General features: G+C 44.2%; 1 protein-coding gene across 1 annotated transcript; it reads right to left on the reverse strand.

The window, feature by feature from the left end:
* Positions 1-978: 978 nt before the first annotated feature.
* Positions 979-1,311, reverse strand: LOC117357307 (histone H2A-like). Its single transcript, XM_033937679.1, has one exon. The coding sequence runs from the start codon at positions 1,309-1,311 to the stop codon at positions 979-981; it is 333 nt and encodes a 110-aa protein (XP_033793570.1).
* Positions 1,312-23,549: the final 22,238 nt, after the last annotated feature.

Genomic DNA, 23,549 nt, shown 5'->3' on the forward strand with positions numbered 1-23,549 from the left:
TTCCAAATGAATATCCCCCTGTTGTACCGAGCCACGTTAGAGGTTTTTTAGTGCGGGCCAGTGAGGTAAGCGCTCCGATGCGCACAGGAATTCTATGAGCATTGGAGCATTTACCGCACCGGCCCGTGCTACAAACCGCAAAGACAGCTCGATAAAAGGGGCTGTAAATGACTTAGCTCAAAACCTGCATCAGACACCAAGAGGCATCGGTTTAGGAGACATTGAATCCCCGACATGAATTCATGTTTTGCCACAGCTGAATCATGGGAGTCTCTGGCTTCCTTCAGCTTATGTTCGCAACTTCGGTTTTTAGGAAGAGTATCAGGTTAATCCAAAAGCAAGAATTCCAAGTTTCTTTGAAACTTTATGCTTCCAAATGTCGCTGAGATTCTTATATGACTTTTGTAAGATTTTGGGGGTTATAATATATAACGATGTTCTAAGTTGTGTTATACTTGCGAATGAATGAATTTTTTAAATATTGTGCTGAACATATCCTTTGCCAACTATTTTAGACTAATGGAAAAGCCAAAATTCCACCTACGTGTTATTTTCTAAATATGAGCCCCTCTTATACACAGAGTATAGGACGGATGGGTAGAGCATACTGGATTCTGTATAGGTCACCCAAATTTGGCTGCAGATCCCAGATCCTTGCATAAACTAATTGTCAATTAAGCGCTAACAATCAATTATTGCAATTAGCAGGCACTTAATTGGCATTCAAGAGCTATGTGTGGATCTCCCTTATGCCCTATTCTATAGCATGTGTGTGGGGGGGGGGGGGGGCAAAGTGAATGTCTCTTAAACCAGTTCTGGAGCACTTCTCCAATAAATCTTATTTACCTACCTCTAAAGCATCTTTTTGGTGTTGGAAGAAAATTGTTTCAGCAACTGGGAAATCCCCAGCCAGAGAGAGACTTACTTTAAGGTATGGACTCAAAAACAGTTGAAAAGAACACAAAAAAGCACAAGAAATTAGGCAGAATGATATAGAATACCTCCATTTGCAAGTCTAACTGCTATTAGTTGGGTACCAGCATTCACGCCTATGGCCAGCTGCAAGTGCCTGGCGATGATTCGGGTCTTCTTGTTATCATGCTCGGCATTGCCGGTCAGCTCCATGATCTCAGTGGTCAGATATTTCAGCACCGCCGCCAGATAGACTGGGGCGCTGGCACCCACATGTTCGGTGTTGTTGCCCTTCCTTAGTCTCTGCATGTGCCCCATAGGGAACGGCAGCCCTGCCCGGGATGAGCAAGTCTTGGCCTTAGCCCGAGCCTTCCCACCCCGTTTGGCACGCCCAGACATTTTCCAAAAATCCCTTTCTTAGAAGGTAAGCGGTGTCTGAGATAAGCGATGGATAAAATTGTTGAAGTGTATTGGTATGAACTTCAATGTAGGGAAATGCAAGGTCATGCATATAGGGAAAAAGAACCCGATGTTCAGCTACCAAATGGGGGGATTAATATTAGAGGCAAGTAACCTTGAAAAGAACTTGGGTGTGCTGGTGGACACAACAATGAAGTCAACGGCACAATGCACAGCAGCCTCAAAGAAAGCAAACAGAATGTTGGGTATTATTAAGAAGGATATTACAACCAGAATGAAGGAAGTCATCATGCCGCTGTATCGCGCGATGGTGCGACCGCATCTGGAATACTGTGTCCAATATTGGTCGCCGTACCTAAAGAAGGACATGGAGATACTTGAGACGGTTCAGAGAAGAGCGACAAGAATGATAAAAGGTATGGAAAACCTTTCATACCAGGCTAGAAAGGCTGGGGCTCTTCACCCTGGAGAAGCGAAGACTCAGAGGAGACATGATAGAGACTTACAAGATCATGAAGGGCATAGAGAAGGTGGAAAGGGACAGATTCTTCAGCCTATTGGGAACTATAAGAACAAGGGGGCACTCGGAGAAACTGAAAGGGGACAGGTTTAGAACCAATGCTAGGAAATTTTTCTTCACTCAGAGGGTGGTGGACATCTGGAATGCGCTTCTGGAGGATATGATAGGACAGAGTACATTAAGGGGGTTCAAAGAGGGATTGGACAAGTTCCTGAAGGATACGGGGATTGAGGGATTAGGGAAGGGTATAGATAGAAGAATAATGGGGATTGAAAGGTTTTAGACAAAGGATCATTTACAGGTCATGGACCTGATGGGCCGCCGCGGGAGCGGACTGCTGGGCGTGATGGACCCCTGGTCTGACCCAGCAGAGACAACTTCTTATCTCTGACTAGCAGATTTTTGGAAATTGTGTTCAGTTTCTATTCAGTTCCTCTACTTGTTTGTGTCGGGTTTTTTTTTAGCACAATTTTGATCACATATCCAAATTGTGCATGTCATTTAATTGAATAAGAAATTAATTAATAGCAATATTTGGCTTCTTAAGAAGCAATTATTGGTGCTAATTAAAATCAATTCTAAGTTACGCATGAGTCAAAAGGGGGCGTTAATTTTAGTTACGTACGTAATTATAGAACATGGGCATCTGAGCCTAAATGTAAACGTTTTCCTTGGCGCAAACAGCCATGCCAAAATGTAGGCACAGTTCCTAGGCATAAACTCTATTCCATAAACTGCATTTAACTTTAAGTGTGGCTTTTCCAGTGCTGACTTTTTGGGCAAGTCCTTTGCCTGGTCCATATCCTACAGCCTCTCATCTCCTATCACGCATTTCTCCACCCCCAACTCTGCATTTTTTCACATCAAAGCTTAAAGGAGCAGGAGGAAACTGCCAGACCAGAAAAACAATAAATCCCTTCAGTGCTTAAAAGATGGAATTGTGGTGTCCATAAAAGTCAGTCAGCAAATGCTAACACATGGACTTTGCATAAGGCAAGAAAGGGAAGCAACTGCAGGTCATTCACCTCTGCTGACTATCATCCTTTCACTTCCTTACCTAGGTATTACTTGACTCTGCTACAGTAACAACCAGATGTCCTTAAAATCCCCTTCTTCGTCTTTCCCCTTCACTGCTCCCTCCTGCTTAATAAACAGTGGCTGGCTCCGGATGCCTGGCAGAAACCTCCATCCTTGCGGTTTGAAGAGTCCCTTTCCTGCTCTTTGTTTTCAGCATGTTGGAGACGAGCTCCAGCAAAGACCTGACGTAGAGAGCAAACTCATGAACTGGCAGCCTGTGAGCCGGGCTTTGGCACTTCTGTACAAGGAGCAAAACCTCAGGGAAGGAGAAGACAGGCTAGGGAGCTGCACATCACTGACCTGGCACAAAATGAGCCCCATGGCACACAATTGTACAGAGATTGAATTCTTAGCAATGGGTCTTGGCACAGCCTGGAATCAGTCCGCACAAAGCTGGAAGCACTGGGGAAGCTGACCAGAAGTTGTACAGATCCAGATCCCAAGCCTCTGCTAACAAAACGAGTGCTTTTCAGGTGTACAAGAATATCAGTGTTGAAAGTGCTGAGCAAGGATAACGCACATAAAATTGAAAAAGCATCTCTATTTGGAGAAGCTGGTTTTTGTTTAGGTAGGTGAGAAGCAGGGATTGAAATAGAGGCAGGATGGTTACTCTTTAATATTTTTATGCCATCAATTTTATTATGTTGTGTTTTTAATTTGATTTGGTATGTATTTTTGGAACCTGCTTAGGTTTAGGCGGGCTATAAGCTTAAGAACATAAGAATAGCCTCACTGGGTCAGACCAATGGTCCATCAAGCCCAGTAGCCCGTTCTCACGGTTCCAATCCAGGTCACCAGTACCTGGCCAAAACCCAAAGAGTAGCAACACAGGGCAAGCAGTGGCTTCCCCCATGTCTCTCTCAATAACAGACTATGGACTTTTCCTCCAGGAACTTGTCCAAACCTTTCTTAAAACCAGTTACGCTATCCGTTCTTACCACATCCACTGGTAACGCGTTCCAGAGCTTAACTATTCTCCGAGTGAAAAAAAATTTCCTCCAATTGGTTTTAAAAGTATTTCCCTGTCACTTCATCGAGTGTCCTCTAGTATTTGTCATTTTTGACAGAGTGAAAAATCCATCCACTTGTACCCGTTCTATTCCACTTCAATCCTATCTCCTCTCAGCCGTCTCTTTTCCAAGCTGAAGAGCCCTAACCTTTTTAGTCTTTCCTTATACGAGAGGACTTCCATCCCCTCTATCATCTTGGTCGCTCTTCTTTGAACCTTTTCTAGTGCCATTATATGTTTCTTGAGATAAGGAGACCAGAACTGAACGTAATACTCCAGATGAGGTCGCACCATGGAGCGATATAGGGGCATTATAACATTCTTAGTCTTGTTAACCATCCCTTTTTAAATAATGCCTAGCATCCTATTTGCTTTTTTGGCCACCGCCACACATTGGGCGGAAGATTTCATCATATTGTCTATGATGACACCCGGATCCTTTTCTTGGGCGCTAATCCCCAAGGTGGACCCTAGCATCCGATAACTGTGCATCACTTTGCATTTGTCCACATTAAATTTAATCTGCCATTTGGACGCCCAGTCTTCCAATTTCCTAGAGTCCACCTGCAATTTTTCAAAATCCACATGCGTCTTAACAAATAAATAATATAAATGAATAGACATGGAAGGCCGAGTTCGGGGCATATGGGGTGAAAGCTCAGTGTTAAACCATGGACCCACAAGGTTGGTTTTACAGATGACAGGCTTTCAGGAGCTGGCAATTTGCTTTTCTGTTTATGAAATTCACCTGATGTGTGATCTGGGAACATGGGCCAATATTTTTATTGCAAACTGAAGTGCCCGTTAAAAACAAAAAGCACACAGAAAGAGAGAGCGAATGAAGTTCAATACTAACTGCACAGGATTTGCAGTCGTAATGTAGACATTAAAAAAAAAATGACCCCTAACTTCTTCCAAAAGGCAGAACTGAAGTAGAAACCCATTTATGACCAGTGAATTACCTAAAAGTTACAAAACACACATGCGTGCTGCCCATTACAGGACAAGTACAGTAGTGCAAACTTCCGCTCCGCTCTCTCCACGACAAGCACAGGACTGAATATAATAAATCAAAAAGTATACTTCCCCACATTAGCTATACTCAGTGGTCTGGTCTTCAAAGATCACTTAATGTCCCAAACAAACTCTTCAAAAATCACTTTCAGAGGGGGGCCCTAGGTTACCCTAGAGTTCAAAAATGATACCGGCTGGAGGAGTAACCAATTCATCGAGGCATGAGCTTTCAAGGACAGGAAGCCACTTCACTAAATGAAAGGAAGAGGGTAAATACGCCTCAAGATGAATGGAGCTGAGGGCGAAGAAGGATACAGAGTATAGAGAAGGCATTGAAATGTGCACTCTATCTTCTTCCTGTACTTGTCCTGTTTTCCTTCACAGGGCTTGGATATCTCTGTGGGCACATCCAGAGCACAGGCTTCAAAGAGAGGCAAGACTGTCTTGCTTATGACAACCACCCTTGGAAAAACAGCAAGGTTGACAGAAACAACATCGCAATGAAACTAAGTAGTAGATTTAAAAAAGGAGAAAATATTTCTTCACTCAATGTGTAATTTAAACTCTGGAATTCATTGTTAGAGAATGTGGTGAAAGCAGTTAACTTAGCAGAGTTTAAAAAAGGGTTGGATAACATCCATAAACCATTATTAAGATAGATGTAGGGAAATCCATTGTTTTTTCCTAGGATAAGCAGCATAAAATACAATTTACTCTTTTAGGATCTTGTCAGGTATTTGTAGCCTGGGTTGGCCACTGTTGGAAAAAGGATTCTGGGATTCTGGGGTCTGTTCCACTATGGCAGCTCTTATGTTCTTACTGAGGACACAACCTATATGATATGCAGCTTCTTGTGTGATTATTTCCATTGTATTAGGAGTAATCTAAGGAAATACTTTTTTTACAGAAAGGGTGATAGATGAGTGGAACAGTCTTCCGATAGAGGTAGTAGAGACAGAGACTGTGTCTGACTTCAAGAAAGCCTGGGATAGTCACGTGGGATCTCTTAGAGAGAGGAACAGATAATGGCTACTAGATGAGCCATTTGGCCGTCATGTTTCTATATTTCCATAACAAAAAGCTCTATGACCTCACAATGCAGGTGTAAAGAGCCTTAGCCAATAGGGAGAGGAGGAGATAGTGGATGCTCCAGATTGGCCATTTGGCCTTTATCTGCATCATGTGTCTGTGTTTCTGTTCCATGACCTCACAATGCAGGTGTAAAAAGCCTTAGCCAATAGGGAGAGGAGGAGATAGTGGATGCTGCAGATGGGCCCTTTGGCCTTTATTTGCCATCATGTTTCTAAAACCATAAAGCTCTATGACCTCACAATGCAGGTGTAAAGAGCTTTAGCCTATAGGATGAGGAGATGCAAATGTTAAGAGCCTTAGCCAATAGGGAGAGGAGGAGATAGTGGATGCTGCAGATGGGCAGACTGGATAGGCCACTTGGCCTTTATCTGCCGTCATGTTTCTATGTTACTAAAGTTCTGTGACCTCACAATGCAGGTGTAAAGAGCCTTAGCCTATAGGAAGAGGAGATGCAAATGTTAAGAGCCTTAGCCAATAGGGAGAGGAGGAGATAGTGGATGCTGCGGATGGGCCATTTGGCCTTTATCTGCCATCATGTTTCTCTAACAACAAAGCTCTATGACCTCACAATGCAGGTGTAAAGAGCCTTAGTCTATAGGAACAGGTGATGCAAATGGTAAGAGCCTTAGCCAATAGGGAGAGGAGGAGATAGTGGATGCTCTGGATGGGCCATTTGGCCTTTATCTGCCATCATGTTTCTATGTTACTAAAGTTCTGTGACATCACAATGCAGGTGCAAAGAGCCTTAGCCTATAGGAAGAGGAGATGCAAATGTTAAGAGCCTTAGCCAATAGGGAGAGGAGGAGATAGTGGATGCTCTGGATGGGCCATTTGGCCTTTATCTGCCATCATGTTTCTATGTTACTAAAGTTCTGTGACATCACAATGCAGGTGCAAAGAGCCTTAGCCTATAGGAAGAGGAGATGCAAATGTTAAGAGCCTTAGCCAATAGGGAGAGGAGGAGATAGTGGATGCTCCAGATTGGCCATTTGGCCTTTATCTGCCATCATGTGTCTGTGTTTCTGTTCCATGACCTCACAATGCAGGTGTAAAAAGCCTTAGCCAATAGGGAGAGGAGGAGATAGTGGATGCTGCAGATGGGCCCTTTGGCCTTTATTTGCCATCATGTTTCTAAAACCATAAAGCTCTATGACCTCACAATGCAGGTGTAAAGAGCTTTAGCCTATAGGATGAGGAGATGCAAATGTTAAGAGCCTTAGCCAATAGGGAGAGGAGGAGATAGTGGATGCTGCAGATGGGCAGACTGGATAGGCCACTTGGCCTTTATCTGCCGTCATGTTTCTATGTTACTAAAGTTCTGTGACCTCACAATGCAGGTGTAAAGAGCCTTAGCCTATAGGAAGAGGAGATGCAAATGTTAAGAGCCTTAGCCAATCGGGAGAGGAGGAGATAGTGGATGCTCTGGATGGGCCATTTGGCCTTTATCTGCCATCAGGTTTCTATGTTTCTATGCACTCAAGGCTTGAGTTATGGACTCCTGAGGCAGGGTCTGTAGCTGAAACACAATTCGTGTTGAGACCGGCTTTATTGTTGAAATTAAGGGCATTGAGGGATCACCACTGGTTTGTCAGCCCTGCTGTGTTCCTTTATCGTACTTCATTTGTGGTAGAATTTTTCTTCTGTGCCTTGTTCTCTTTGCCACCCTTGGGATACAGGGGATGGGATCAGACGTGGCTGGAAGTCTGTTGGCCTCTAGAATCATTTACTCTGGCAATATCAAAAAACTCGCAGTCCAGTCCAAAGGGAAATTCAGTAAACGGTGTCTATAAAGATAGGTGCCTATCTCTTGTCAATCACACTTAGGCACCTATTACAGAATTGCACCCAACTTTAAAAGGGTTCTATAGGCCTACATTAAAAGCACCTAAGTCCTTTAGGAAACTTCAGGTGTTATTCTCTTAAGCTGGCTACATACACCCCCCCAACTTGCTACAAAACCAATTCTGTTTATGCAACACTCATTGCCCTGGGTCAAAAATCTTTCCCATTATCTCACAGAAGCAAAGTGCTGGAGAACTCAATATTTTTAAGACCCTCAAATCTAGTGAACCACTATTCATATCTAAATCATTGATCCCATACAATCCCCAAAGATCCTTACGTTCATCTGAGTTAAACTTACTATCAGTCCCTTCTTTAAAAATTATCGGAATGAGAAGAGCAGACATCTTTACTGTCGCAGGTCCAAAATGGTGGAACTCCCTTCCCCAATACATTAGAATAGAACAAGATATTTCAACCTTTAAAAAACTATTAAAATCTTATTTGTTTAAGGATGCCTATGACCTTTAATAATTCTAAACTATCCATTTAGTTTTAATTAATATTCACAAAAGTGCTTTGTAAATTTTACCCTACCTTTTGTTTTTTCCAGGCCCTTATTGTAACTACACCGCCTTTCCTCCCTTTCATGTTAGTTATTATTGGATTTTCATGTTATTATGTTTAAAGTTGTTTTATTATATTATGTACATCGCTTAGAAAATTTGTAATAGGCGATCCATCAAGAGTTAAATAAACTTAAACTTAAACTTACTTCGAGAGCTCCATTGGCTGCAGTTGGCATGTGGGTCGAGTATGATATTCAAGGTGCTTCAGCTTAACTGTCCATCAAGTGTTCATTCTCTGCTGCGGTGGCACTGTCCAATGCTTGAGTTATGGTCTTCCGACAAAATTTGTTTAGAAGTTCCATCATTGGAAGTGGTGAGACTTGCGGGCAACTGCAAGTTGATGCTTTCTGTCCAGGTCCCGATGCTGTGGAATGCCCTACCTTTGTCTTTGCGCCAATCTAACATGTTTTTTTGCATTTTTAGAAAAGGGGTGAAAACTTTGCTGCTTGAGCACCTCTTTGGTTTGAGCCATGTGAACACTTGAGTTGCTCCGGTTTTTTTTACACTGGGTTTGTCTTGCTGATTTGTATTAGTGTAGAGTATTTAGCATATTTTGCATGTTATTCTGTTCCCTGCCTAGATTTTTGGATAGGACTCAAATAGGACCTGTTTGGGGTTTGTTTGTTTTTTTAAATTTAACCTTCCCTGAAGCACCTTTGTCTTCTCAACATATCTTCCAGGGCCGAAGTTGAAACTTTCACAGACTGGATATCACCTGAGCTCACAGGAGATTTCCCTACAGTTGGGAAAGATATTTCCTGATATGATAAGTCCACTATTCCTTATCAATTTTAAGTACATAAGGAAATTTTGCATTTCAGATTTGCATAAAAAGCAGAGTACCATTATTCTCAAATACCATTGGGTAATACTGTTGTCTTAAATGTTCACATTGGCTTCTTTTGAACCTCCCCGGGAAAGTCTCAGAAACCTGCTGCAATATTTCCTTAATTACAGAGTCCTCCGCTGTAACCCTCCCCCTGTGTGTGGAGTGTTTTGTCCATGCCACAGAGACTACTGAGAAGAAAGGATGGGAGTCCAGGTAGGCATCAAGTGACAGTTGCTCCAAAAACTTCACTGGCTACTCCTAAAAAATTTCTTTACCTCTTCCAAATCCCTCCCCCCCTCCAAGTCTAAACATACGTACCATTTTTATTGGTAAACTCTCCGTAAAATAAAAGTCCACACAGCAACAGAAAATGTACGACATGGATATCTATTTTAATGTTCATAGGAGCCAACTCTTCAGTGATCGGGAGTTCTCATGTACCACCCTCCCCCCAAAAAAAAACCCAAAACATGGTGGGTCGTGGGCACTGCTTACTAGTCTGAATTTAGATGAAGAGCATTACAGGCACACACAGAGAGGGGTGGAGGCTAAAAGGAGTGCTAAGGAAGTTCTCTTGCTCCCCAACCCCAATTCATCCCAACTAGTTTACCCCTACCTCACTCATCTCCTCCCCTCCCCCACCTCAGCCCATATACAATCTCTTCCAATCCACCCTGACCCACACTCTCCCCCTCCCAGCCAGTCCCCAACAGTCTCTCTTCCCAATCTATCTAACCATTCTCCTCTCCTCTTTCTTATCCCTCCCCCTTATTCTCTTCTTTCTCTTTTTGCTTTATCCTAAGAACATAAGAATAGCCTTACTGGGTCAGACCAATGGTCCATCAAGCCCAGTAGCCCGTTCTCACAGTGGCCAATCCAGGTCACTAGTACCTGGCCAAAACTCAAAGAGTAGCAACATTCCAAAGCTGAGACTGTGATGTCATAATGCCTCATTCCACCAATGCCTAAGAGCCAGGCTTCCCAGTGATGTCACAATGACTTGAGTGTCCTTTACTTGATTCCATCAAGCCCAGTAGCCTGTTCTCACAGTAGCCAATTCAGGTCACCAGTACCTGGCCAAAACCCAAGGAGTAGCAATATTCCATGCTCTTTATTCCCTATTGGTATTTTTCTTTTGTTAGGGGTAGAGTGCCTGCTTCACTCCCTTATCCTAAACGTCTCTGCTCCCTACTTCGTTCTAACATAAAAACATAAGAATTGCTGCTGCTGGGTCAGACGAGTGGTCTATCGTGCCCAGCAGTCTGTTCCCACAGCGGCCCATAGGTCAAAGACCAGTGCCCTAACTGAGACTAGCCTTACCTGCGTACGTTCCGGTTCAGCAGGAACTTGTCTAACTTTGTCTTGAATCCCTGGAGGGTGTTTTCCCCTACGACAGACTCCGGAAGAGCGTTCCAGTTTTCCACTACTCTCTGGGTGAAAAAGAACTTCCGTAAGTTTGTACGGAATCTATCCCCTTTTAACTTTAGAGAGTGTCCTCTCGTTCTCCCTACCTTGGAGAGGGTGAACAACCTGTCTTTATCTACTAAGTCTATTCCCTTCATTATCTTGAATGTTTCGATCATGTCCCCTCTCAGTCTCCTCTTTTCAAGGGAGAAGAGGCCCAGTTTCTCTAATCTTTCTCTGTACGGCAGCCCCTCCAGCCCCTTAACCATTTTAGTTGCTCTTCTCTGGACCCTTTCGAGTAGTACCGTGTCCTTCTTCATGTATGGTGACCAGTGCTAGACGCAGTATTCCAGGTGAGGGTGTACCATGGCCCAGTACAGCGGCATGATAACCTTCTCCGATCTGTTCGTGATCCCCTTCTTAATCATTCCTAGCATTCTGTTCGCCCTTTTCGCCGCCATCGACTTGTCGACCAGAACTCCCAAGTCTCTTTCCTAGGGGGTCTCTCCGAGTACTGCACTGGACATCCTATATTCGTGTGTAAGATTTTTGTTACCGACATGCATCACCTTACACTTATCCACGTTAAACCTCAGTTGCCATGTCATGGCCTATTTCTCGAGTGTGTTTATGTCACGTTGCAGTCTTCCCAGTCCTCCTGCGTCTTCACTACTCTGAATAACTTCGTATCGTCTGGGAATGTAATCACCTCACTCGTCGTACCAATTTCCAGGTCATTTATAAATATGTTGACGAGCATGGGTCCAAGCACTGAACCCTGTCTGCTCTTCCTCTCATCAGGTTACCCTTTACCTCTCCCTCTCCTGAAGTCTAGGCTTACCCATCCTTCATCTCTCTTTAGCACGTTAATGTCACATCTCAATTCTCTATTCCCCCTCCTTTAATGCAATGGATCACCTTCCTAGAGCCCCAACCCTTATACCATTCCCTGCAGCACTTCTCCTGGAACTTGCAGACTGCAAGAAAGTCCCTGCTCTATCACCTGCATGCCCAACCAAGCCTTGCAAGCTCAGCAGTCAGTACCTGCACAGCCCCAGGGCCGCAGCTCTGCAAGCCGCTTCCCGCCCTCAGCCTGGAAACTCCAGAGATCACAAGCTAAGTGGGAGAGTCCTAGTCACAAAATCGTGCCAGCCTACTTGCTAAAGTCACAGAGCAAATGACTAACAAGAGGCTTAGACCTGTCTCTAGATTAACCATTGCCCTGTGTATAAAACTCTTTGATAGTGGAAGCTTTGGTGCAATGCCCTCCAAGTAGGTGGTGACCCAAACACATCTTTTTTTTTTCTCTTTCTCTCTCTCCTATTACCAAATATTTATTTATTTCATTCTGATTTCTAGGGCTGTGCAGAACAAAAACGTTCTTTCAGTTTTATCATTTTCAGAATTGTATAAAATGTATTTTATATTTTATTATTTTTCATTTTAAAGGGCAATGCCATAAAAATGCTCACTATTCACAAAGATCAACAGATCCACTAGGTAACATAGCTTATTAATTCTCATCTCCTGAAAATCCAAACACCTGAAAATGAATTCTACTCTCCATCGTAAAATAGGGATGATATATTGTGACATAGTAACATAGTAGATGACGGCAGACACAGACCCGAATGGTCCATCCAGTCCGTCCAACCTGACTCAATTCAAATTCTTCTAATCTCTTCTTCTTAGCTATTTCTGGACAAGAATCCAAAGCTCCACCCGGAACCGTGCCCGGGCTCCCACTGCCAAAATATCCATCAAAACCCATTCCAGCCCATCTACACCCTCCCAGCCACCGAAACCCTCCCCAGCCCATCCTCCACCAAACGGCCATACACAGACATACCTGGAGCTATGGAGGATTAAGTGACTTGCCCAGGGTCACAAGGAGCAGCGCGGGGTTTGAACCCACAACCCCACGGTGCTGAGGCTGTAGATCCAACCACTGCGCCACACACTCCTCGCCCACATTCCAGGGTGGGCAGGGCTGGCGAACCAGGGGCATAGCCTCAGGGCACCATTGAATTACATTACATTAGTGACTTTTATTCCACCATTAACCTTGCGGTTCAAGGCAGATTACATAAGAGATTATCTGGACATTTCCAGAAGAGTTACAAATCTGCCCAGTACTGGCCTTATTTCAATTTTTAATATTATTTTCTGATTCTAGATCCTCTGTGTTAATCCCACGCTTCTAGTTGGCACAGTTGCTTTTAGGGAAACCCACAAAGAGAGAGTTTTTTGAGACACAGAAGAAGCGAAATAAATCTTTAAATGAAGTACTTTAAGAAGAGAGGTTGCAAGAGATTCAAATGGAGGTTTCATCAGAATGGTGAGGACAACATTGAGATGCCAACCAACTGAAGGAGGTTTGACTGGAGGTTTTGAATTCATGAGACCTTTCATAAATCTGGTAGCTATAGGTATACTGTTGAAAGGGACATGGAAAGCACTAACAGCACTGAGGTGAACTCTGATAGAAGTGGTTTTAAGTCCAAAGTTGGAGATTAGCAGAAGGCAGTAGTCTAACACCAAAGAAATTGAAGAAGTTTTAGGATCCAGCTGGTGATGATTACTCCAGGTGGTGAAGCATGTCCACTTAAAGCGGTAGCATTGTTGAATGGAGGGTTTCCTGGAAGCAGCTTTAATGGTCTCAACTTCGGCAGAGAGATTGAAATCCTCTTTATGCAGGTTGAGAGACAGCCAGCTGATCGGGATGGGAGAACCTTGGTTCTGGGTTAGCAGAGATGGAAAGATCTGTAGTGGAATAGGATCTTTGACACTCAGCTAAAGTAGAAGGGAGAACTGGGGCTGTCGGGGCCACCGAAAAATACTGGCCTTTCTGTCAATAATTGTAGTTCATATTTCTCCCTACCCTCCACTCGTCACACTTATTCTTTCTGCTCCTTTACCCCTGTCTCTTACTATCTAGTCATTATATGAAAGCTGTTCAGACAATTGCTTTGATGTGCGGGATAGCAAACTTTGAATCAACGTGGAAACTTAGACATGAATGATTGCAGAAGGTAGACTCAGGAGTAAAGTCAGGAAATATTTTTCTACAGAGAGGATAGTGGATTCATGGAACGCCCTTCCAAGAGAGGTGGTAGAGTGTAAACTGTGAACGAGTTCAAAAATGCATGGGATAGACACAGGGGATGGTTAAATAGAAAGAAGATGGAAACGCAAGAATAGTAGGATCTGAGGCTGATGCCACACAAACTTGTACGGTCTGTGTCCTGTATGTGGCATGAGACAAAGAAAAGTGGCCAAATCGAGCATGGGGAAACAGAGGCCAATACCGGACAGACTTGAACGGTCTGTGTCCCACACGTGGCGAGAGACAGAGTGGCCAAATCCAGTATGAGGGAACAAAGGCTGATGGTGGACAAACTTGTACGGTCTGTGTCCTGCATGTGGCCAAATCTAGAATTTATTTAAAAAATTTCTATCCTGCAGTATCTATTTATTTATTTATTAAAAAATGTATATACCGCTTACAACTATGCGGTTTCCATATCACATACATAAAAATCTTGTTTCCCTCCGATTTTCACATATAACATAGACATGTATAAACAACAATTAACACACATATGTTATGACTAACAAACATTTCCTAATTACAAAACACGTTGAAATATATCTAAATAAAGTAGACCTCAACCTCTTTTCATTAGTTCAGAAAAATGAACTAAATACATAGTGTAAATAAGAAGGCCTTAACCTGCTTTCTAAAAAATAAAGAACGTCTCAATCTGTCTAATGTGACGTGATAGTGAGTTCCAAAAACTTGGACCAGCAGTCATGAAGCTTTACATCAAGCTTAAAAGGAAGGCACATCCAACAACCCCTTGGAAGCAGATCTCAAATTTCTAACAGGTCTATGTATGCTCAAAGCAGTTGTCAAACAAACTGAGGAAAGATCATTTAATGCTTTAAACAATAAAACAGCTAACTTAAACAAAATCTTCATTTGAATAGGTAGCCAATGTAAACTTCTCAGTGCCGGAGTAATATGATCCACATGAGAAGCTCCTAAAATCAAACATGCAGCTGTATTCTGAGCTACTTGAATAGCCGAAACCATGTACTTCGTTAACCCTAAAAGTAGAATGTTAAAATAATCATATCATGGAAAAACAAATGCTTGAAAATTGATGTTACTCCCAAAAATAAAAATCACCTCAAAAATTCCAATTTATAAAAACACAATACCAGACAGACTTCTATGAGCTAAGCTGCGCTAGGGTTTTTAGCGTGCGCTATCCCCCACGCTACGTGGAAAATACTAACGCCAGCCCTGTGGAGGCGTTAGCTTGTAGAGCGCTTAGTAAAAGGAGCCGTATGTTTTGTGTCCCGTGAATGGTCAAATCTAGCAGGGAGCAAGAACTTGTGTGCGCTGTGTCCTGCACAAGGCGAAAGACCGGTGAAGGTTCAACAACTCCAGTGTGTTGATCATTTTATTGTCACATACTGCGAGGGGGGGGGAGGCATCTAGACTGAGAAACTGAATATTGTCATCAGTTCACCATACGGGGCATTTTTGAAAAACACTTCTAAGTCCAATTTAATTGGAGGTACAAAAATGGCTATTTTTGAAAATCGTCTAACTTTATACCCCATTTTCCATCAGAAAAACATCCAGGTTGAAAACGTCCTAATCCTGACCATTTGGATGTGGGTTAATGGACTGGCCGCATAGACATCCCAACAGACCAATGGGACACCTTAGAGACCGCCCAAAGCCCGCCCATAACATGCCTCCACCACGCCCATATACAGAGGCAGCAACACCTCACAAGACACACAGACAGTTTTGATTATCAGCAGTTGGACATCCAAGTGCCAATTTAGTTTGCTTTTTGGATGTCTATGTTTTTTGATTATGAGCCTGCAAGTATTATCCCCATCATGTGGTTGGCATAGTGGTGACTTCACAACCAGCCTTTAAACATGGGTGATCAGAGCCTACATAGAGTAGTGGGCGGAGCTCTGGCCACCTTGTTGAGCAGACTGGATGGACCATGAGGGTCTTTTTCTGCCTTCATTTACTGTGTTCTTTCACTAACCTCATACTATTGTTTTCCTATCCCTATCCTCAACCTACATTTCACAGATCTCGTAATGTTCTTCTTTCTCCTATCCACAGGTCTACCTCCTTCCTTCCACTACCCCTAGGTTCAACTCTTTCCCTCTCCTTCCCTTCTCCCTCTATCCCTAGATCCAACTCCCTCCCTTCTGTGCTCACTCCCTCTACCCCCAGGTCCAACTCTATCCCTCCCTGCCCCCAGCCTCAGGTCCAACTCTCTCTCCCTTCCCTCTTTCTCTCTCCCCCAGGTCCAATTCTCTGTCTCACTCCCTCTATCCCCAGATCCAACTCTTTTCCTCCCTGCTCCCAGATCTGTCCCCTCTCTCTTTACCCCCTGTCTATCTCTCCCTCCTCCCTCAGGATCATCTATCCCTATTTCTTCCCTCCTGTCATGGCCCTGCCCTGGTTATTTTAATTCCCTCTTACCCACCTAGTCCAGCATCACCTCTCTCCCCTCCCGGACCCAATGTGGCTGCTCCCTACCACCTACCTGCAGGGCCAAAGACTGAATTGAGGATTGTGTGTAGTGAATACTATATGGAGCTGATTCTTTTCATGAAAGCTGATATCCTGTGGTGAGATTTATCATTATTATACTGGATGGACACTAGAAGATTTGAACGTTTGACAAGATGGAGTTTTTCTAACCCATGAAGATAAACTGAGGTTTTATCTCCACTTTGTTATTGATTTTTGGTTACCAGGTTTTGTTTTGGAAGGATGGGCTTGAGAGAGTATATAGGACATGCAATGTTTGGGCTGTAATGATTTATCGTGCACTCTCCTTTAGTTGTCTTGTAGTATGACATAATTTAATCCCCACTACTCCATCCCCGTGGGTTTTCCATTGCCCCCATCCCTGTGCACATCTCAAGCACTAAAAAGGTGAGACAGCAGAGCCACCAAAACTCCTCTTAGTTCCTTGACTACCCTCAGATGTATCCCATCAGGCCCTGTCTACTTTTTCTTTAGATAGCTCCTCAAAAATACAATCATCTGAGAATCCAGGTCTACCACACATCCATTCCCGTTAGTGTTTGCTTTTCACTACTATAACATCATTTTTATAGTGCAGGTAGACATACACAGCACTGTACTATATATTACACATGTAAGAGATGGAACGACTTCCCTATGAGGAAAGGTTAAAGTGGCTGGGGCTCTTCAGCTTGGAGAAGAGATAGCTCAGGGGTGATAGAGGTCTATAAAATAATGAGTGGTCTAAGTCACAAAAACCCATCTAAAGTCACTAGATAAGCACTGCAAACACATAAAACAGACCCCCACACACTACCCCAGTAATCACCGATCCCCCCCCTCCTCCAGATCATCAGCACCTGGCCGCCTGGCATAGGAAAGCCTAGTCGTCCAGCACAGAGGCAGCTTAAGCCATCTTGAGAGTTGGTTAGGGACTCATGGAGAGAAGGACCCATGCCTATAAGCCCCTGTACATAAGAACATAAGAAGTGCCATCTCCGGAACAGACCCTAGGTCCATCAAGTCCGGCGATCTGCACACGCGGAGGCCCCGCCAGGTGTACCCTGGCATAGTATTAGTCCCCATATCACTCTAAGCTTCTCATAAGAGATGCGCATCTAGCTTACCCTTACCTATGTCACCTTAAGCCACTCATAAGGAGGTGTACATCTAACTTACCCTTAAACCCTAGAACGGTGGATTCCGCAATTACCTCTTCTGGGAGAGCATTCCAGGTTTCCACCACTTGTTGCGTGAAGCAGAACTTCCTGATATTTGTTCTGAGCCTGTCCCCCCTTAGCTTTAGTCCATGTCCTCTTGTCCTTGTCACATTGGACATTGTAAATGGTTTTTTATCCTGCTCTATTTGTATGCACTGCTTTCAATGCATATTAATTGGGGAAATCCTGAAACCCCGACTGGACTCCGACTGCAATCACTGCATTGATATTTAAACATGTGCACTCCCCTATACACCCCCAAAACCCTTTTTTACTGGCATATAAGTGGCTCCTGCAGCCATAAGGGCTATTAGGGTGGTAGATAAGTGGATCTAGGGGATTCTGGAGGTGGTTTGGGGGGCTCACCATGACCTATAAGGGAGTTGTAGTGAGAAGACATGGCACCCTTTTTGTGAAGTTCACAGCAGTGCCCTGTAAGGTACCCCACTATTTAGGTGGCATGTCTGGGTGTTCAGTCCATCACTTTGCAGACCCCTCCCACGTCCAACAGGGCTTGTTCTAGGCGTTTTTGACTTGGATGAAAATGTGGATGAAAATGCGGTATAAAAATGGACGATTTAGTGACAGAGATCGGCAGGATGTATAGTTAGACGATTTTCGAAACCAAAAAAAGTTTTGGACATGGTGTGCCCTCACCTGGAGTACTGCGTTCAGCACTGGTCACCGTACATGAAGAAGGACATGATACTACTTGAAAGGGTCCAGAGAAGAACTAAGATGGTTAAGGGGCTGGAGGAGTTGCCGTACAGTGAGAGATTGGAGAAACTGGGCCTCTTCTCCCTTGAAAAGAGGAGACTGAGAGGGGACATGATTGAAACATTCAAGGTACTGAAGGGGATAGACTTAGTAGATAAGGACAGGTTGTTCATCCTCTCCAAGGTAGGGAGAACGAGAGGACACTCTCTAAAGTTAAAAGGGGATCGATTCCGTACAAACATAAGGAGGTTCTTCTTCACCCAGAGAATGGTGGAGAGCTGGAATGTTCCTCCGGAGTCTATCATAGGGGAAAACACCCTCCAGGGATTCAAGGCAAAGCTAGATAAGTTCCTGCTGAACATGGATGTACGCAGGTTGGGCTAGTCTCAGTTAGAGTGCTGGTCTTTGACCGGAGGGCCGCCGCGTGAGTGGACTGCTGGGCACGAAGGACCACTGGTCTGACCCAGCAGCAGCAATACTTATGTTCTTAAAATACTTTTTAATGGCACTTTCAATTAGTTTGCATCTGGTTTGATTGGACATGCCATTCTAGTAGCCTAACTCTAGGGCCAAAGCGTCCACCCCCAGCTTTAGCACAGGCCTTCCGTCTCTTTGAGACATTCATAACTGCCTTGTCAATCGGTCCCATGGGTAGGCTGCCTGGGACCATATGACCTGCTGCTTCCTGGAGTTCAGCGATTGTTTGCAGCTTTGGCTGGAGCTTGTGATAGGTCTTCAACATTGCTTCCCGGACAAAAGTCTAAATCACTGTGACATAATTAATAGTAAGCTGGTACCAAATAATGGTAGTTTTGCCATGGAAGCACTTTCGAGTGTGCAAAAATTGTCTCTAACTTTGCTGTGTTTAAAGATGATCTCATTCCCCCCCCCCTCTCTTTTACTGAGGCGTGCTAGCCCATTCAGCGTGCGCTAAACGCTAACGCATCTACAGAATATAATGGACACGTTAGCATCTACCGCGAGATAAATCGGCTAGCACGCCTCAGGAAAAGGACTCTTCCATTTGGCACATCTATGTAGAGAGTCATATCAAATAAAGCTGTAAAATTTTATGTTGCTAAGAAAATGAAGGCTTTATTTTATTTTTTTGCTTTTCCCTGGAGAGTAGCAATTAATGAGCGAATGGAACGAGTGTATTCTCTCTCCACATGAATGAGGGAGGTGGGTGTAGGTTCTCTCCACATACAGAAGGGACTCATGAATGAATCGGATGGGTGGATTCTCTTTACACAGAGCAGGAATTCATGAATGAATCGGGTGGAAGCTGCTGAGAACAGGAGTTAAGTGAGGTGGCTGCATTCTCTCTCCGTAGACAACCTGAAAACGACAGACTGAAGGGACAGATGTGTTTTCTCTCCACAAACAGCAGGAGCAAACGAATGAACATGACGGCTGGGGTTTCTCTCCACATGCTGAAGGAATTCATGAATGAATGAGACGGGTGTATTTTCTTTCCCCGAGAGAAGGAAGGAATGAATGGAATAGGTTTTATTTTCTCTGCACATGGGGAAGGAATTATCCAACACAGAGGCATAGCTATGGAGGTTGGCGCCCGGGATGGTAGTGCCTGGCATCGCCGCACCTGCTCTTCCCTCCTGCCCCCTGCATACCTCTTGAAATGTTCACCAGTGCAAGCAGCACCTTACAAATGCTGTTTGTGCCAGCCACAGATCTCTTCTAATATTTATTTAGTTATTCAATTTTCTCTACCGTTCTCCCAGGGGAGCTCAGAATGGTTTACATGAATTTATTCAGGTTCTCAAGCATTTTTCCCTGTGGGCTCACAATCTATCTAATGTAGCTGGGCAATGGGGGGATTAAGTGACTTGCCCAGGGTCACAAGGAGAAGCATAGGTTTTAACCTACACTCTCAGGGTGCTGAGGCTGTAGCTTTAACCACTGTGCCACACTCTCCCCCCTTTCTAATATCACATCCCGTTCCCACGACCATGAAGTGACATCAGAAGGGAGCCAAGGCCGCCGTGAGCAGCAGGTGGAAGAAGTTTACTACCGTTGCTGCTGGTTCAGGAAAGCAGCAGTGGCAGAGTAGGGCGGGAGGTTCCGGATCTGGTATGCCAGCTGTGCACCCCCTTAGAGAGCGTGCAACCGGGGCGGATCTCCCAGCCCACCCCCTGCTTGGTATGCCACTGCACCTAGGAAAAATGATTCTAACACTTGTCCAAATGAAGACATGGACAATGTCAAGAATTGCGTACCAGTAGCTTCAATCCCATTTCATGGCAAGCTATTGGAAAGCGTGGTAACAAATCAAATCACAAAGAATCTGGAACACTATAACCTATTAGATACCACACAATCAGGTTTCAGAAAACACTATAATACTGAAATACTATTCAGTGCCATGATATCCAAGATTAGAACACGCATGAGTACTGGACAAGAAGAACATAAGAATTGCCGCTGCTGGGTCAGACCAGTGGTCCATCGTGCCCAGTAGTCCGCTCACGTGGCGGCCCCCAGGGCAAAGACCAGTGCTCTAAATGAGTCCAGCCTCACCTGCGTACGTTCCAGTTTGTCCAACTTTGTCTTCAATCCCTGGTAGACCATCAACTCCTATTACTCATCCTAAACTTTCTCGGGATGAGCGGTAAAGTACACACTTGGCTAGAATTTCTAACAAACAGAACATACACCGTAAAAATGAATGGAGAAAAATTGGAAGAATGGTCAACATCAAGTAGAGTACCTCATAGCTTACCACTCTCCCCAATACTTTTCAATGTACTACACTTCTCCCTCCGTATTCGCTGTGATAGGGGATTAACAGAAAAACCACGAATAACTTTTTCATATGGTATTCGCTGTTTTCTATTAAAATCCATCGTGAATATGGTGAAACCGTGAATAACACGGTGGGAGACCTGGCCAGTTCCTGAAAGAGAGGCAAAACACAAGGAAGAAAGTGCTGGGAATCAGCGATTTTCTCTGTAAACGCTTGGAATCAGCGATTTCTCTATGCAAGCTGACGTAATTTGGGGGAAGGAGCCACCAAGCTACAAACCGCGAATAATCGAAACCGCGAATACGGAGGGAGAAGTGTAATGTCAACACTAGGATACACTTTTTGAGTACGTCCTTAGCAAGATACAGCCTCAAAAACTGAGCACAATACTTCATTGGGGGGCATGGAGGGGGGGGGGTGAGCCTCCTGCTGGTTATACCCCTCTCGATGCACCCTAACATCCATCGCCTTGTCACATTGTTTTACCAGCTTGAGATCCTCAGACACCATCACCCTCCTCTCCTGAGCTGTGCTTGTCAGTCTCTCACCTCCTGCCTCATACATCTCCTTTGGATTTCAGCACCCCAAATGCATCACTCTGAATGCCTTCACATTAAATTTGAACTGCCAAACCTTTGACCATTCTAATTTTTGGAGGTCTCTTCTCATGGTTTCTACTCCTTTTGGAGACTCCGCTCTATTGGCTATCTTTATGTCATCTGGAAAAAAAGCAAAACCCTTCAACAAAGTCTTCCACAAATAGATTAAACAGAATCTGCCCCAGTAGTGACTCCTGAGGCAAGCTCTATTTACCATCACTTCCTGTTCAAGTTTCAAGTTTATTAAAATAATTAAAATGTAGGGGAAACACATATAAGTCTCATAAACAGATGTATATTTTCATGCCTGAGGAGTCTGAGCAAATCAGGACTTTCCACATAGCCACGTATGTCAAGGATTCCCATAATCATCATTTACCCCTAACCCTAACACTAGATAGCAAGTGAATGTTCTAAGTGTAGTGGGGGGTTCCCCCACCCCCCTTAAAAAGACAAAATATAGTATCCTACAAATATAGTATCTGATTGGAGCAGTATGAAGCGCAATTGTCAGGGCACATTTGAGGGGTCACTGGCGCCCCATAGCTTTGTTCACTTTCAGAACAGTGCAATATCCACTCCATTCCCAGATATACCCTCAGCAGCTGGTCCTTCTCCAGGATTTTCTTCCGTGAACACCAAAGAAAAGTATTTCTTTAGCACAGGCTTTTCCAATCTTTTTCTTTCAGGAGCCACATTTTGTGTTTTGTAACACTCAAAGGGCCCAAACATGCACTATCATATTTTGCCACATGTTTAGTCAAATAGTGGCCGGGGTTTCTCTGCACCAAGGTAAGTGACTGAAAAATGTTGAAATTCAAGCGAAGTCTAGGTGCTGCTTAAAACACTTGGTTGCTCTGTGAATGAAAAGTTTATGAGCACATGACAATGATTATACATTATAGAAAATTATTTGTATAGCTTGTGAAAATTGTTCATATCTCTGGGGGTTCTTATGTATGATATTTCATTTTTCCTCCTCTGATTATATATATATTCAGTAAATCCCTTTGTGTTTTTGGAATATACCTGCATCTCTCTTTGGCATTAACTTTTAACATTGAACTTTTTTCCATTTTTCTGCTTTTTTCTCAAAATCTACCTTTCCATGTCTTTCTATCCCTTTCTATCTCGAACATCTCTCTCCTTCCCCCCCCTTCCCACAATCTGGCATCTCTCTCTGTCTCCCCTCCTTCTCTTCCATTCCCTAGTCAGGCATCTCTATCTCCTTTCCTCCCCCTTCCACTGGTCTGACATCTCTCTCCCCTCAAACCTGTCACATGTCTCTGCACCTTTATCCCTCCCTCCAACCTAAAGCCAAGGTTCTCTCCCCTCTCCAGGCCTCGACCCTTTAATCTCCCTTCCAACCCCATGATTCCCCCACCCTGGTCCTACAGAGGTACCTGGTGGTCCAGCAAGAGTCATTGTGGCAGGATCATGGTCCTGCCTCATCGCAGCTGCTGTGACCTCTCATGGCAGCTCACAGTACCACAGGAAATGCTGTGAGCAGCTGCAAGAGATCACGGCAGCTATTTTAGAAGGCAGCCGAGAGGAGGCAGGCGTGGGAGGACTGCGTTTCTGCCACAAAGACTCCTGCTAGACCACCAGGTACCTCAGGCCTGGGGGCATCGTTGGGTTGGGAGGGAGATTAAAGGGTCGGGGCCTGGAAAGCGATTCAAGGCTTTTGCTAGGCCAGCTGCTCCTGAGGAAAAATGAAGTTGCATCATCTGAGGTGGGCTGGCCTAGCAAAGGCCCCAAGGCTGCCTGATGGAATCGCTAAAGTAACGCTAGCGGCAGCTGTGTAAGTTAAAAGCACAGTGAGCTGATGCTGCTAGTCTGGGAGGGCTGGGGAGAGAAAACAATGGTGGCAAAAGGAAGATATATGGCAGCAGAAGAAAGGTGGGAAACTTACAGCCCTGTCAATGGTGAACGCACCCCCTGGGGTACGTGTACCATGTGTTGAGAACCTCTTTCATGGTATACTGC

This window comes from Geotrypetes seraphini, chromosome 3 (assembly GCF_902459505.1).
Source record: "Geotrypetes seraphini chromosome 3, aGeoSer1.1, whole genome shotgun sequence".
In the NCBI taxonomy this organism is placed as follows: Eukaryota; Metazoa; Chordata; class Amphibia; order Gymnophiona; family Dermophiidae; genus Geotrypetes; species Geotrypetes seraphini.